Below are 15,669 nucleotides of genomic sequence, written 5' to 3'. Positions count from 1 at the left end.
CCAATCCACTTTGCCTTTTCTCACATCTTCAATTTGGCTGCGTTCAGCCAGTATCCCCTTCAAAGTCTACCTTGCACCCCTGTTCGGTCTTTCCAGTCCCCAGAAGGGGCTGGATAACTAAAGCTCCTGAGGTTCCCATTCATTTCACATGCAGCTTAAAAGATGGGGCTGCTTTATGCAGTAAGCAGCATGGCTGTGCTGGCGTCTTACCCTTACTGGCCTCAGCTACTATTATTTTACTCATTACAGAAAGGACTTATCTTTATATGAAGTATGTTTACTTCTCCCAGTCTAATTCCCCTGCGTTAAGAGCTTTAATGCTATTGTGGAGGAAATAAAGACGGCTTTAATTTTTCTTACCGGTGGTAGAATAGATTTTGGATGAGGAGCAGGACCACCCCTTTCATGTATAGAAGGCTGTGTTGGACCTCGATCCTATTGGATTGAATACAGTACTACAGTAAGCAAGTTTGTAGTGACAGTCAGGCTGGCAAATTTTAGATTTACTATTTTCTACTGTGGTACTTAATACTGTCTGTATTAAGATACCACATCTAGCAAACTATCCTCCATCTGATATAAATGTGTATACAAAAGAGGGCAAAAACATCTCTATATCCTGTACTGAGAGCTCAATAATTACTTTAGAAATGTCACACATCCAAATATCAGAGTTTATGCTACCAACACTGCTCTTCCTCAGATTCAATGGAGTGTCAAATCCTGAAAGGCTATATGGTCTTTATCTAGAGAAAGGGGAGTAAAACAAATTCAGAATCCTCCACCTTCGCTATCACTAGTACCAATGGACAACTTTGCCTGAAAATGTTATGGAAAGCCAACAATAGCTTTTCCTGGGAGGAAGAGGAGAACCAACAGGGCTCAGGAAGACATACGCTTAGGCAGTTGCCAATCTTCCAGTACCGCAAGATAATTCAAAAAACCGCAATGGCTAAACTGATGAATTCTGCATGATCTAAGACATTTCTGCCTGAGAAGTCAGACGCAAGTTGGCTAAGCTGTGCTGAAGAAAGTGAGTCACGATATAAAATCGGGAAAGATGTGTAAGCCAACAGTGCACGTTTACCCAGTGCCACTATAAAACATGACAGACAGCAGCATGGCTTCATTCACTGCTACACGGTATGGTCACACAAAAGTATCAAGTTAAAAGTTCGTCAGTTGAGCCACAGCAACTGACCTAAGAGTTCTCAACCCCTCACAACTGTGGATTAGAAACCACTAGATAAAGACATGCTATTTTTATTTTGTGACTCGAAGAAGCTAAGTAGCACCCGATCAGTTACCACAGCTCAGACAAGCAGTAGTTGCTAACACTTTGACTCACACTCATAACCACTATAGACCTGATAGTTTGGAAAGACACCTGAGTCAGGCCTCTTCTGACAAGGTTTTTGCCAGAGAAGTTGAAGAGAAGGAAACACAAACCTGATCAAGTTGAGAGCTTTTGCCATAGGATGCTTTGGTTACTGCTGTGGAAACCTGAGTGGCAGACTTAGTACTTGTCTGGTCTTCTGCCTCCTTCTGGCTATCAGGGCTTTGAGAGTCTTTTGATGGTGTTTGTTCATCACTGTGCACAAAGGAAAGAAAGGTGTACTCCACAGAGGTATTTGGTGATTTACCTTCTACCTTCAGCCTTTCTTAGCAAGAGCAGAAGTTTCTCACCATCAAGATCACTTCTACTGCATGTCTAACTGGCTCAAGCATGCAAAAAGTTATGCAATTTATTATAATATTAAATTATTTAAATAAATGTTGTTGGAAGGAGTAAGCTTTGGCTCATTTCATTCAACTTCCTCAAAAGCTAAGCTAGTTACATGTCATCCACATAAAACTGGCAACACCAACTCACCCACTTTCCTTCTCTTTTTGACWGCTTCCTTGCTCATCATCATCACTGAAGTTCAGCTGTTCAGTGTAATCCACTTCACTCTGAGCACCTGTTGCATAAGCAAACATTCATTTAAAAAAATTAAAAAGATTTAATGTACAAATAAAAAATGTTAATCTGCTGTTCTTACCTGCCCAGCCTTCATCAGCCTCCGCATCTAGATTATCAAATTTATCCAACTCTTTAAGCTCGCTAGCACTAAGAATGGATGGGCGCTCAATAGGTTCTGAGCACCATGAAGGTGGTCCTCTTCCCCTTGGCCCTCTAAAAGAGAAACAGAAGCAAAGGCTGCTGTAACCATTTGTCCAGCAACATGAATAGATAAAAGGTCAACTTGTATGACAAGCAATTATTTCAAGTAGAGAGTGCTGTTCTCTTAAACACAGGCTATGAATTTGAGACAGGTGAGACTACTGTATTTCAAATAATGACTGTTACAGCACCATATTGGTTTCTTACTTGTCTGGAATGTTTCTGGAGAAAGTTTCATAAAGGAAGAGAAAGACTAGATGCTATAGCCTTGTCTGCACACTTTGCAACAAGCCCAATGTTCTGTGTTGTTACTTGACAGTAGAAAACCACACCTCTTGTAGCTTGTGCAGTGCATACACAAATCAGACATCCTTCATACCACCTTTTCCACCTCAGCGATACTTCTTTATGATTTCCCTGCTTTCCCCAACATCTAAGGCTCTGTACCCTCTCCCTACTTAAGTTCTCCCAGTCACCTCTTTCCGCTTCTCCTGCCTCTTCCCTGTCCCAAAGCATCTGTCAAAGTTTGTACCCTCCTGCTCATAGGACCCCCCATTCTCTCACATGCGTGCATAGCCGCTTTCACCAACAAAAAGACATACAGGAAGGAGGAAAGCTAGTTTTAACACACGGCAGAGTTCTACTTTAATTGGCAAGCATACAGTTGAGAATCAGGAAGTACTTTCACTGTGAAAATGGAATAATAGTCCTCTTACAGACAATATGCTTCTTGAAATTACAAAGGTAAGGTGTTCCCAACTGTCTCCTGCCCTTCCAAATCAGAAGTCCTATGAAGTGGAGAAATCCCTCAAGTATTGCATCTGCTTAGATGTGTTTTTCTGCAACACAAGTGACCCCATAGCACTGCTCTATGCAAACCAAACAGTTAAGCTAGCTATTCAATAGGTGTCAGTTTTGTTTTAAAAAAACAAAATGCACACACAGACTTCAGATCTATACAACAGTAACACTCGTACTGTTTCTTACCTGCTAGGCTCAGAATTAGGGAATCTGGTTGGACCTTGCATGGAAGGAGGATATGCCATTCTTGGATACTGATTAAACATCTAGGAAAGGTTTATAACAGGAGCCATTTGTTAAAAAGAAATTATTGTATTAAACATACTGATAACATCAAAGGAATCATAATGGAAGTAAAGGAAGATTCTTCACTTGGGAAAGTTTGCTCTAATGACAAGTGTGTGAAATCAAGGTACCAAGGTGGAGTGACTACAAATCTTCACCACTTCCTGACAAGTTGAAACTTCGTGGCAGGCCTTTCAGGAAAAAGGATTAGTAGCAGATCAGCATTTTTTCTTCAGTAGAAGGCTAGTTTAAAATAGTAATAGCACACTCAAAAAGATATATGTAGACTTTAATCTGGGAGTATGACTTAAAATGGAGAAATGGAAACGCTACAAATTCAAAATTCCAGTCTAACATTGAAATGTTTGTTTACCCAGTGACAAAAGCAATGCTGATAAGCATTCCAGGGACAAGGAAATCAAATGAGCCAATAATCACTCCCTCCTGCTTAAAACCTTTCCGTATAACCATCACTTACATAAGGTGGCATCATTGCCCTGTACTGAGATGAGACAGCTGGTTGCTGCTGACCATTCAGCTTGGGCTGAGGGACCTGTGGTAGTCGCACATCCCTCTTTTCTGCTGCCTTCTGGGCATCATTTTGCTCTCCTGGCACTGCAGCACTATCRTCTTGCCCAGGAGTTTTAGCTTCTTGATCAGTTGGAGAACCAGGTGAGTTGTTCTTATTACCACCTTCTCTCCAGTTGGTAGCATCTGCATGGACAGAATCAGTACGAAGGAAAAAAAAASAAGAACAGACTTTATATTACAGATTCACAGACAAGTACGAGCAAAAACACAATCTTCCTACTGAGTTTCCTGTGATACAGTAATTGCTGTGCAGACAGATGTTCATATTTACTGCTCAAACAAGCAACAGCTACTTAAGAAAAAAAAAAAGGCATTGTTTTCCAATTCTCCTCAGGCCTACCCAGCTGAGTTCCTAAGGGGTGAGAGAAATTTACAGGTTGCTCTAGCTGTCTTTCTCACCTTCCAGAATACAATGCAACTTAGGAAGGGTGTTAATAGTAGTGCAACACGGAGAACAGCTTTAGCTGTGGTAAGTCGGTCACCCTGTCGACTTGATGTCTTAATGGTATAGAAAGAGCTGCTGTCAAGGGAAAGAACAAGCTTCTTAAGTAGCAGAGGCCTACCATGAATGACTAAAGCAGCTCAAAATGACATACTTATGTATCACATTTCTAAGACAGGTACCTAAAGTCTGACTCAGCTCTAACTCACAAGGATGGAATGAAAGTGACAAGGGCTGCACATCTGTGTGCAAGTGGCCAGTAAAGAAGTCTAGGAAAAGTAAAAGATTTAATGATCTAGCACTTGTGCCAGGCAGCCGATTCCTCTAGAGTTTTCTGTTGATTACAGAGCAGGGATTAGGACAAAAAAATAAAACTTCGCATCCCTGTTCACATCCTTAAGGACCGCCACCAACTCACAGACATTCACTGCCCATGATGTCGTAGGGACGACTCTCCTACCTCACGCAGTGCTAAAGCTATGCTCCCAAATTCCCATTAGAGTTCTTCCATTACCCTTGTTAGGGAGCATGACTGCTAAAGGACAATACTCACCAAGCTTGTTTAGCCCTCTGCTGTCAGACAGAAAGAAGGGCTTAATGGCATGCATACTGCTGATTAAAACTACAACAGAATGATGCAGGAGGCTGGAACAAACATAGCTGTTTTCCTAGTGGTGTTTTATTGACATCTCTGGGATTTCTTTTTGGCTTATTCTTTACACCAAAACCAGGCAGGGACCTGAAGAAGTACATTGCTTCAGTCTGCACACACATATGTTTCTACATTGAAACAAGTCAAGAAGAACCTGGGCGAGTAGCAGAGAAAGGAGCTCACGATTTTCTGAGAGCCCAAACCACTACAGCAGCAGTGCTTATCTTCTCTGCCACAGGCACAAGGCAGTGCCAATTACAGTGCAGAAAGTGTTCTCCAGGTACAAATTCCAGCAAAAAGTTCTGATGAAGAAAGGAATCCTGTTCCTCACAGGAAATGAGCGTATTGCTTCCCCAAATGCCTTCCCATTAGAAGAACTTGGGGAAGCAATACACTTAGCTCTGGACTGAAACATATAACATGAACCTTGTTTATATTTATGATTGTGTTTGCTATAGCTAATCATCTAAAGCTGAAATAAATCTGCCTAGTCAGAACACCTGGGAGAAGAGCTAAGGATGCCCCAGACTTCCACATCATACTACATTCTGACCTTGCAGGCCAAATGGGATTTTTCAGGCTAGGCATATGAGTATCCAATCATTTCAGGGCAATTCTAAAGACTGTTTTCATGGTTAGTTAATATTAGGAGAGTATTTCAGATACATTTTCAGCTGTTGTGGCATTCAGCAGGTAAAAGTAAAAAAGTGTCAGTATTGTGCAACCAGCAAAAGCCCCCTGGAGAACAAGTGGATTACTGACCAGTTTAGAAAGATGGGGAATGAATGGCAGATTATGATTAAGAGAAATCCTGTTTCCACACATCGGAAATATGGTAGAGCAGGGGAGAGGGAGGAGAAAAAAAAAAAAGCCCCCTTCCCCACCTCCCAATCCCTATGGCAAGCTCTTAAACAAAATAACCATATAGTGAAAGAGAGTTGCAAGAGTTTCTTATGGAAGGACAATTTGGCTCATTTTCAACAGTTTATGTATTGTAGAGGTATACTGATTAAAAAAAATCCATTCAGTGTACTTTGCATGGGGAGTAAGCAATCTTGTAATAAGTAAGTCCCACACAAATGCATGCTATTTCACAAGAATCTGTAGTATATACTTACTTTGTGGTCGCAAATTGGGTCCAGATCCATGCTCTTCAGCTGCATCTTTCTCTCTGCCTGACTTTTCTTGATCCCCAGCTGCCGGCAGACTGGGAAACTCTTGCTGGAAGTAACTATTTACTTGAATAGCTGGACCTACACAACAGTAAAATCACAGTCACAAACTTCTGTAGTCTAAAGAGGTCAGAAGTCTGATCATCCTTAAAAGGTGAACTTGAAAGCAACACTATTTTACTGGTAACATAGAATTCACATAAGCCTAGAGTAATCCTTATAAAGGATTCACATTTGCTAACAAATACCGAAGTCATCAAATCTACTGGGCCAATTACCACACCTCTCAGGACTGAGGAAAAAAGCTGAACCAACCACCAAAGAGACAAATGGACAGCTTGAACTGCCCAAAGAAACAAGATGCAACACAGGGAGTACAGTACTTAAGTTCCTCGGCTCTGTCAACATCCTTTTTTCAAGCACAAAGATTTCCCTTGTTTTATTCACAGCAACTGCAGTCAATTCAAGAACAGGCAGTTATGTTATTGCCAAAGCCCCTAAGATTCATTACTGTTCTAATAACAAATAATTCTGCTGGACTGTTGAAGGCCACAGTTTTATCTTGTGAGAAAACTTAAGTATCAAGAACTGTAGCATTCTTTGATTCAAAGCAGTGTTAAGAAAACCGCTAAACAGGAACATAATCTATGTTTGGTCTATCAGCTATAACAAAAGCCTTAAATTCCAATCCAGAGTTATGTCAAAGGTTTTAAGCAAATCATTTTCCCCTCCTGCCAGACACACAATGAATACTGACCTATTAGCCAACAGCATTCTGATACCAAACCACTGATAAACTTGCTTAGGGAAAATTTCTAATCATTCTGAATAATGTCCTGTTCATATATCTATCTTAGCTACTGGATATTGTAAGAGACAGCATGTTAGGCCACAAAGACTACAGGGAAAACTGACAAAAAACGGATGTGAACACATAGAGTCCAAAGCAAACAATCCCTTGGATCAGAGGAAAACAAAAAAGAAAAACAAAAAAGCTTCCTTATACCATTTTTTTTGTTTAAAGCTCCTCTTCTCTCTAACCCACAAAAGAATCCTTCTGAAAAAAGGCTAAAATGTAGGGATCTTGATTTTTTTTTTTAAGAGTTAAGCACAGGACAAAATCCTCACTCTTTTCACTTCTGTTGTAAAGTTATGACAGCAAATATCACAACATTTATATCTGTGCCTACATATGAGAACTTTCATGCTTAATTCCAACTTCACCTTCTGCAGGTCAGGTTAACTGAGTTTTTGTTACAGACATTAGACTCTTGATATGCCCATTTAGCTATATCCAAAGGCTCGTTTAATGCAACTGAAATCAGCAGTCACGCTAAGTTGTTGGCCTGCCAGGCAAGGGATCCTCTTTCAGAGGTCCTGTGGTATGCAATACTCATTTTATAAATCCTGAAAATGTTTTCTGCCCAAGTCCACAGCACAGCAATAATGTTTTAATTGCAAAGCAATACCATGCTCAGTGATAAGCCTGATAGCACTCAGGTTATTAACCTGAAATAGCTAGGCTGTCAGCCAAAAACAGTTCACCAATTAAGGTTTTCAAAGATGTTACAGTAGCAATTAACTTTGCCTCCTAATCAACATGAGAACTGAAAAATACATGCTGCAATTAAATTTTAGAAGTCCTTCCTTTCTACTTGGTCACAAGGAGTACCAGAGAAGGATTTAGTCTCGCCTCACTCAACTGAAGATGTACAAGAGCATGAGGCTGCTGGCTCATTTCCTGCTGGAATATATACAAGGCCTCTGGAAAAAGCCCAAATTCCACCAGCCAAATGCAGATCAGGAAAATATGAGCACGACAGGTGTACCCCAAGTTTCAAACTGAGGAGCACAGCAAGCAGCCGATGCCAATTCACACTCTCTATTCCTTCTTGAAACACCAAACCCACTACCGCATTAATTGAATGAAATGAGGGCGCCATCTGGGATTGGTACAAAGTTGCCATGGCAACCACAAAATAATTAGCTAAATGCATTTTGAAGCCACTGAGCTGAATCACTTTATTTCCTGTGTCAGTCACACTAGCAATGATCCGATCAGCTCACGTAGAAAGGCTGATGCAAAGTGATCTGCATACCAGTGTTGGCTTTTTTTGTTAAAAAAAAAAAAATATTCTACAACATTCCTCCAAGACAAAATACAGAGTGAGCTTAAGGGAGCAGACTTTCTATATTAGAGAATGGATGAAACAAGGAACACGAGATGGGAAAGCAAGTGTAGAATCTACAAACTGCCACTTCGAATACTTACTCCATAAAAACAGCAGTCATTAGACATGCAATGTTAATATCGAGCTCTATGTAAAGGCTTAGAATTTACCTCCATATAACAGATTTATGCTACTAGATCCATCCAGAAAAGAGTTCATTTCAGCATAAAAGCCAAAATCATGTTTTCTGGCCACAGAAAGCTTGCAAGTCTCAGATTTAAGACAACAAAACAAGCCATGGGTTATTTTCCATAATGGAGATGCAGAAATTCTAAGCAACCTCTCACTCCATGCAATTTTGAAAGTCTGCTGAAGAACGAGCTCTAACCTTTCATCTGTAACAGAAGCACTCAAGCTAAGATCCACAGTTATGGAAATGATTCTCCATTCTTTCATACAATTACATAAGAAAACCACCTTTAATACTTTGCCCCTACAAAAATATCTACTTGAACAGTATCACTTTAAAAAGAAGCCAACCAGCCAAGGAATCTAGAAGATAAAGTAGTGTTGTAACAGACATTTAAACAGAAGCATGACTATACACCTTTTGAATAAAACGGTTCAGAATAATGAATAAATTGACCACTGTTTACAGTGTTCTTCCACGTGCCAGAATTATATGCATTAAAAATAGAGATATTTTCCTCCTCCCATTTYAGCCCTGTTCAAGACCTTGTGCTATGACCACCATTGCTCTGCCAATCCCMAAAAAGAGGCCATGCAAGTCCTTTATAAGGGCAATCAGACCTGCTACCTATTAAACTGGGCTGGAGCTCACTTGAGTGACAAGGGACTGGCTCACCTTCGGGCCAAGAAAGTTGCTTCCACAGCATTCTCAGTCCCAGCTGGCTCAAAAGGTTGCTGAGTCTGGATCTTTCACAGCAGCGTTCATAGCCCGCTAGGCCAGTCCAGATTCCCTCCACCTTTAACACCACTTACCATCGCCTTGCCCACCTGGCTTGGTACTGGCCCATGATTTGGCAACAGGAGCTGCTTCTGGAGCAGGAGTGGCAGGTTTTGGCTGCGTCTGCGGCACTTCTGGCTGTCTGGAATTAGAAGAAAAGCGTTCATGAATACAAGACAGAGCACAGAATGAGGCTGTCAGGACTACTACTGCAAACGAATGAAATTTTCAAGTTATCTCGAAAACGAGGTAACTGCAACTAAAGAACCAATAACTACTTTTCTGTAGAAAAGCATTTTCATACATCACAGTAGGTGTTATAGTAACAGTTAAAAATTGGAATAAATTAGCTAATTCTTTCAAGACTGGATTTCCTAAAGTGGAAAGGTATGAGTAAAAATGGCTGGGAAGACAACATAATCAAACAGAATTACAACTTTTAAAGCACTTTTATTAGATGATCAAAACCCAATCAGTTTACAACCACGGAAGGGAAAAATGTGGAATAATATGCTCTTGGCTCAGTGGCCAAGAGAGGAAAGCAATTAAAAAAAAAAAAAATATATATATATATATATATATATATACACACATACACTATTGTGAACAGACAGAAAGACAACAGAAATAAGTATGTCAGAAATTGTGAAGTACAAGGAAATGATAAGTAAAGCTAAAGACATCATGAAAAATGTCCAGGTACAGAGTTCAGAACAAGAAAGTTGAATTCTATCGAGAACAAAGGCAAAGTCTCAATTTCAATATCTAGCAGGAAGAAGAGACAGACATTTTTCAATAAGCATTCACTTTGTCTCAATCTAAGAGGTGAACACATACTTGAGGAAGGTCTTTTCGGTCTATAAATCCAGTGAGGCTGTTTAACCTCTTTCAAGAATAGCTATTTCTGAACTATGCCTCCCTAAGTAACTTAAGCCTCCAAGGTGTCTGTGTCCACAAGACCTCCAGCTCATCGATACTTACTATTTGGTAACACAAGAACAGGAGAAATCTAACAGAGTAGAACTGCTTTATGGCACCAGTAAAGCAAGACCTAACTACAATGCCATGTTAGTTGATGTACTCAAAATTTTTAGTTTACAACACAGACTTTAAGAAGATTGCTCTGCTTAGGATAACAAACTGACATCCATTAACATCTTTTTGTGGAAAACAAGTCAATAGCAAAACGAGCCTTCAGGTTTCTGTAGAAGTATCTCTACAGATCTTATGCAATTAATTTTTTTAATAGGCAGTTAACTTACAATGCATAATATTTCAATAAACAACTATAAATGCTTTAAACAGATCTCCAAGTAACTCCAAATTTTTGAGAATTGTCACTGGAAAAAAAAAACAAAACAAAAAAAACTCACATTTGGGTTCCGCAGGGATTAGCCCAAAGCACTACACAGCAGTCTCAGAAATAGCAGAGCAAAAAAAAAAACCCTCCTCAACCTCCTAACCCCCCCCCCCCAAAAAAAAAAAAAAAAATTACTGCAGGGGGAATCACATCACAGATGGATGGCAATTGCCAACAAGAGAACAAAGTTATTCAGGTTACTTAATCAAAGGCAATCCATTCTAAAAGAAAACAAAACACTTTTTCCTTAGAGCTAAATGCAGGAATATATATAGTCACTGAGACTTTAAAACATACAAGACAAATGAATCTACATAGCATGCAAACTGTGGACTGTTTAAAATCTTTTTGGCATTTAATATATTGAATCCTTACAAACTTTTAGTACAAATGTAACACTAAAATACGAAAAACTGATCAGCCTTTAAAAAGTCACAAAATTAAGCAGTTCATCATAAAGTTCACCATTGCTTCTAGACAAAACATGCTAATAATGGTGCAAAGCTAATCTGAGCATCAGTGAAAGACACTCAATTTAGTGATCTTTAGTTAATGGTAACATAAGGACAGAAAATTTTACAGTTTTTTCAGTTATCCATCTACCTTAATTGGCATTTCACAAGGACAACTTTTGATTTATGTCCACAGACTACCAGAAGAAAAGAACTTCTCCACCTCTTCTACGTTATTCCTTACTTACATATTCTTACAGCTAGATATTTTCAAAACAGACTTTGGGGAGACCAGTATCAGAAACCTCTATGTAACAGCAGCATTTATAAGCACATTGAAAAGTCAGAGCAGTAGTAAATACAAAAATGGTCTGAAGACCCAAGCAAATGCTTTAGATAACCTTAGCTTAAGAGAATTTACTTGTAGCCTGGACATACATATCCATTCCTGGGAGCAAGTCCCTCCTCCCACTAGTTTTACTTCTGTGTGAAGGGCTTTATCAGAATAACGCATAATGAAAAAACAAAGGCAAATATCTTCCAGTTGCAAATAAGGCAGAGTTATTTTTAAGCAAACCATCACCTACTAAAATACACTTTAACAGAAGTAGCAGGATACAGAAAGACAGACTTCAAGATACAGATATTTTTAGTTAAGCTACTAAGCTCAAAACAGATTTAATTAGACAAAGTATAAATGACCTCTTATGTACAGAAAATTTGTCATGGAAGTAGCATACAAACACTCAGCAGATGATCCTAAATTTACAGCTTCATAGACCTAAAACAAAAGCTAAATATAATAGTAAACTTGTAAGGGTTTAACAATCAATTTCCAATCTTTTTAGACAGATGATGCGAAAAATTGACATTTAAATGTAGGAATGCATGCAGGAAGAAATAAAGGGACAGCAAGAAAGGGAAGAAAACATTCAATCATCATTTGCTTTCACTAGTGCTAGCAACACACCAGCAAAACCACACCACTCTGCAACAAGCAGCAGTGCTTCAGTCAGGTGATCAAGGCACTAGCTGCAGAGCTTCATGAACCACAGTAACAGCTCCAAGAGTAGCAAGGATTCTAGCATGAAACTACATTTATATCCAGATTGAGTACGGGGAATCATATTACACAAAACACACAGAAGTGAATCAACATTATCACCATTTTCATTTTGTTAATATCATTTATTGGTAGTGTGTGAAACAGGATGAAGTTTAAGAAGAAAATTTTCATAGTCTAGAGAATTTATTAAATTGCAAGTATTAAGAACCACCAGAGAAATAAAGTGGAGATTAAACAAATGTATACAAAGTAAAAATTGGTGATATTTCTCTGCCACAGATCAGCATAATCACACTAATTAAAGCATACTTAATTCACATACTCTCTCAAGAATTCACGAGTAAGTTAGATAGCTTAGCTGCTGTGTACCTAAGGGTTCTTCCTAGAGTTTCAAGGCTTTAAGGTGATTAAATTGATCTTAAGAGAATGTGTTATAATATTCCCTTTGTGTCAGTTCTGGTGACTGTTCAAGGACAGCCATGACAGGCGACAAAAGGAAACGCCAAGCGCTTCCCCTCATATGGAACGTATAAGCATACTGCCTCCAACATCAGTGGGATTCTTTTTCCAACTGGCCTCTAATAGCAAACTTCTCACAAAAACAGAGGTGCCACTTCCTCTCTACTAGATATCTTGAGGACATTCCGGTCTAATCAATTCTTCCCCACTCCCCACCTATCCCTAGTTCTGGGAAGATTTCTTGAGAAGAGTTACAGCAAAACCACCCTGATCTCATTGATCACTTACTTTTCTTCCTCATGCTGTTCTTGTTTCGAAGCCCATCCTGTGCCATCTTTAGGCACGATGTTCACATTAGGGTCGTTGCCTTTGTTCTCTGCTTTGAGACTAGGGAGGTTAGCAGGGGGAGGCATCCTCCTCGAAATAGCAACTTTTCCAAGACTCTGCAATCCATGGCGTGCGGCAACTGCATGCCAAAACAGAAAGTGGAAGTTAATAATGCTCTTCAGCAGAGCTGCAGAAATCAAAAAATGTTTTGCTAAAAAAAAAAAAAAGAGAGAGAAATTTTAAGAGAAGAATTAGAAACTCAAAATACTTGACAATTTAATTTAAGTGGGAATTAGAAATACTTGGTTTGGCAGAACTCAAGTACTTTTTAAACAGTGAGTCAATATAGTTAACCTATTCCAGAGATGAAATAGGATATACGGCCCCACTTTTAGAAGCGCTGTTCAGTGACAGTAAGCTACAGGTATCTTAAAATCCTTTAAGATGACATTAAACATTATTCATTGTCCCACCTTTTGGGGTTTAACATACCTTGATGAGTACAGGAATACACACATGGGTCCAGCCCATTTCTTTTTTGCTGCACAAGCCCACTGGCTGGTGCTTCAGTTTCAGCTGGCAGATGCCRTTCTTGCAAAAACATTCCTACAAAGTGCATTTACTCCAGACCAYAGGTATGAAAAACAGTACGAAGCTAACAGTACACGGGACATCCAACCTACCAACTAATCAAATCAGGTGAAAAAGTACAAGATACTATCCTAAGTATGTTATAATGCACAAGTATCTCAGCTTCAAACTTAAACCTCTAACATTATTGTAAACTTTAATATTAATATTAATTATTAAAAATAATTGTCAAGTTTGAACCCTCACTCCAACTCTTCATATGTTCTCCCTCTGGATTTAAGTATATCGAATCAAATTCAAGGCCTGCAGAGTTGTTTTTTTTTTTTTTTCCCTCCCTCCTGTGCTTCTCAATCCAATCATAGAAAACCATAACCACACTGGCCTTACTTGGGACTTCACTGAAGTTTCACCCAGTGTTTGTCTGCAGAACTCTAATGAAGCACCTGATATGAAAGTACACATCCCTTTCTTGTGAATCAAGTACCTCCAATTCTGCATAGGTTTTATTTACACTCCACAAGGTGGGCAGGAACAAATACACTCACTAAAGAGTTTGAAATACAGTAAGTGGTAGAAGCGCTGTCATACCCACTTCCCATCAATTAACAGTTAAAAACACAGCTAGGGAATGGCCTGTCAAGTGCTGATAACAGGGGGAGACTGAAACTATCAAACAGTTCTCTTATTCATCTGTATTCTACTTTCTATTAGACTGAAAATATTGTCTCCTGAACTGAAACACTAGTTTACAAGTAATCAGAAACTGCAATCAAGATTCCTTCCCACAACTCTTCCATTTAACCACAGTTTCAAGCAGTTCAAAAATCTTTCTGTGGTTAGGTGCTCAGGTACTTTGCACTCTTAATAGACTGTGCTACAGTGATAAGGSAACAATGCAAAATTAAAGTCAGTGTACTCACCTGTGGTTTTCTGAGTTTCCAGTGATTTTCCCTTGTAAGTATTAAACAGACTGAGTGTTGCATACTTTGTTTTTCCATCCTTTGCTTTTGTACTCTGGCCTGACTTTTCCGACATTTCGATGGAAACTCATCGAGTCCGGTACCTCCTGCTCACCCCTCAAAATCAGCCTAAAAACATCAGAAGAGTAAAACAATTTGAACACTAGCCAATACTTCAGGTAAAATTCATAAGACAAATGTTGCCACCATATTTAACCGTATCATCACTGCTGTATCACTGCTATTCCTTTTAAGCATGCTGGAGATGCTTTAGAATATGTTATATCCAGGAATCCTTGAGCCTACTTAAGACTATGCCATTTTAAAGTATTTCGAGCTCCACAGTTTGAACTTTACAACTCCAGGAGAGTCAGTATTCAGTCAATATAAAACCCTTTAAAATGTTAAATAACATGCACGAGCTCACCAAAAAGCATGCGAAGTTTCCACCAGCAGTTAGCAACCCATGAGAGGAGCTCAATGACTTAATCCAACTCTACAGCCAASGGCTCAGATACCATTAACTATTAGTGGTACAGTATTTTTGGATTCCCCCCCCCCCAATTAGAATCCTTATGGACTCAGCAGCTAGAGAAATTAAATACACTGAGTCAAATTTCTTTATCAAATTGAGGAATACAGTATGTTTGGGCAAGAGGAGGGGGAGGAAAATTCCTTAAATCAAGGGTTACACTATTCTTCTTGCTACTTGTAGCACTAAATTACAGGGCTGTTAAAGCACAGCAGGTCATCTCTTTCCTCCCGCCTCCTCCCAGAATAGCAGACCTTGAGAAAAAGAACCCAGTAATTACCACTTACACTTCACAACATTATCATATAGTCAATCTTATCACTACTTAAAAAACCTGTTATACCCCTTAGGATAACTGGTTCCATTTATTTCCATACRGATTCCAGAATAGTTCAGATAGCTCAGATGCTCTTGCATTTTATTTTAAGAGCAAACAGCAAGAAAGCTGTCCATCCAGTTCAAACACTCTGGTGATCAATGAATCAAACACAGAGCCTCAGAACACTTTCAAGAAGAATTCAATTCACATACAGGCATTCATGTACTAAGTAGCCTGCACGGACAAACAATCCAGAGAATAAAGCACTCACTTAGTCATGAGAGACATTAACCAAAGTCAAAAAATGAGGGAAATTTCATTCATACAGAAGTGACAGCAACATTCCCACCTTACTTTTC

General features: G+C 39.2%; 1 protein-coding gene across 15 annotated transcripts in view; it reads right to left on the bottom strand.

The window, feature by feature from the left end:
• The window catches only part of PRRC2C (proline rich coiled-coil 2C), a 61,091-nt gene that overhangs the window by 44,116 nt on the left and 1,306 nt on the right, over window positions 1–15,669 (bottom strand). For 10 of the 15 annotated variants that reach the window (XM_085300227.1, XM_085300232.1, XM_085300230.1 and 7 more), the window contains exons 2-11: window positions 14,421–14,588; window positions 12,871–13,048; window positions 9,281–9,387; window positions 6,054–6,188; window positions 3,729–3,979; window positions 3,152–3,231; window positions 2,043–2,176; window positions 1,874–1,961; window positions 1,450–1,591; window positions 361–435 (exon numbers count right to left, since the gene is read on the bottom strand). In XM_085300227.1, the coding sequence (XP_085156353.1) occupies window positions 361–435; window positions 1,450–1,591; window positions 1,874–1,961; window positions 2,043–2,176; window positions 3,152–3,231; window positions 3,729–3,979; window positions 6,054–6,188; window positions 9,281–9,387; window positions 12,871–13,048; window positions 14,421–14,535 (1,305 nt within the window). In that variant the 5' untranslated portion in view covers window positions 14,536–14,588. Of the gene's footprint in view, window positions 1–360; window positions 436–1,449; window positions 1,592–1,873; window positions 1,962–2,042; window positions 2,177–3,151; window positions 3,232–3,728; window positions 3,980–6,053; window positions 6,189–9,280; window positions 9,388–12,870; window positions 13,049–14,420; window positions 14,589–15,151; window positions 15,234–15,669 lie in introns of those variants that run through there. The other 5 variants (XM_085300231.1, XM_085300241.1, XM_085300242.1 and 2 more) reach the window with 3 other exon arrangements.

Source organism: Rhea americana, unplaced genomic scaffold (genome assembly GCF_003343005.1).
Source record: "Rhea americana isolate MKP2758 unplaced genomic scaffold, rheAme1 scaffold_162, whole genome shotgun sequence".
NCBI classification, from domain to species: Eukaryota; Metazoa; Chordata; class Aves; order Rheiformes; family Rheidae; genus Rhea; species Rhea americana.
The sequence above is the reverse complement of the archived record's forward strand: the minus strand, read 5'-3'. Positions and strand labels throughout refer to the sequence as shown.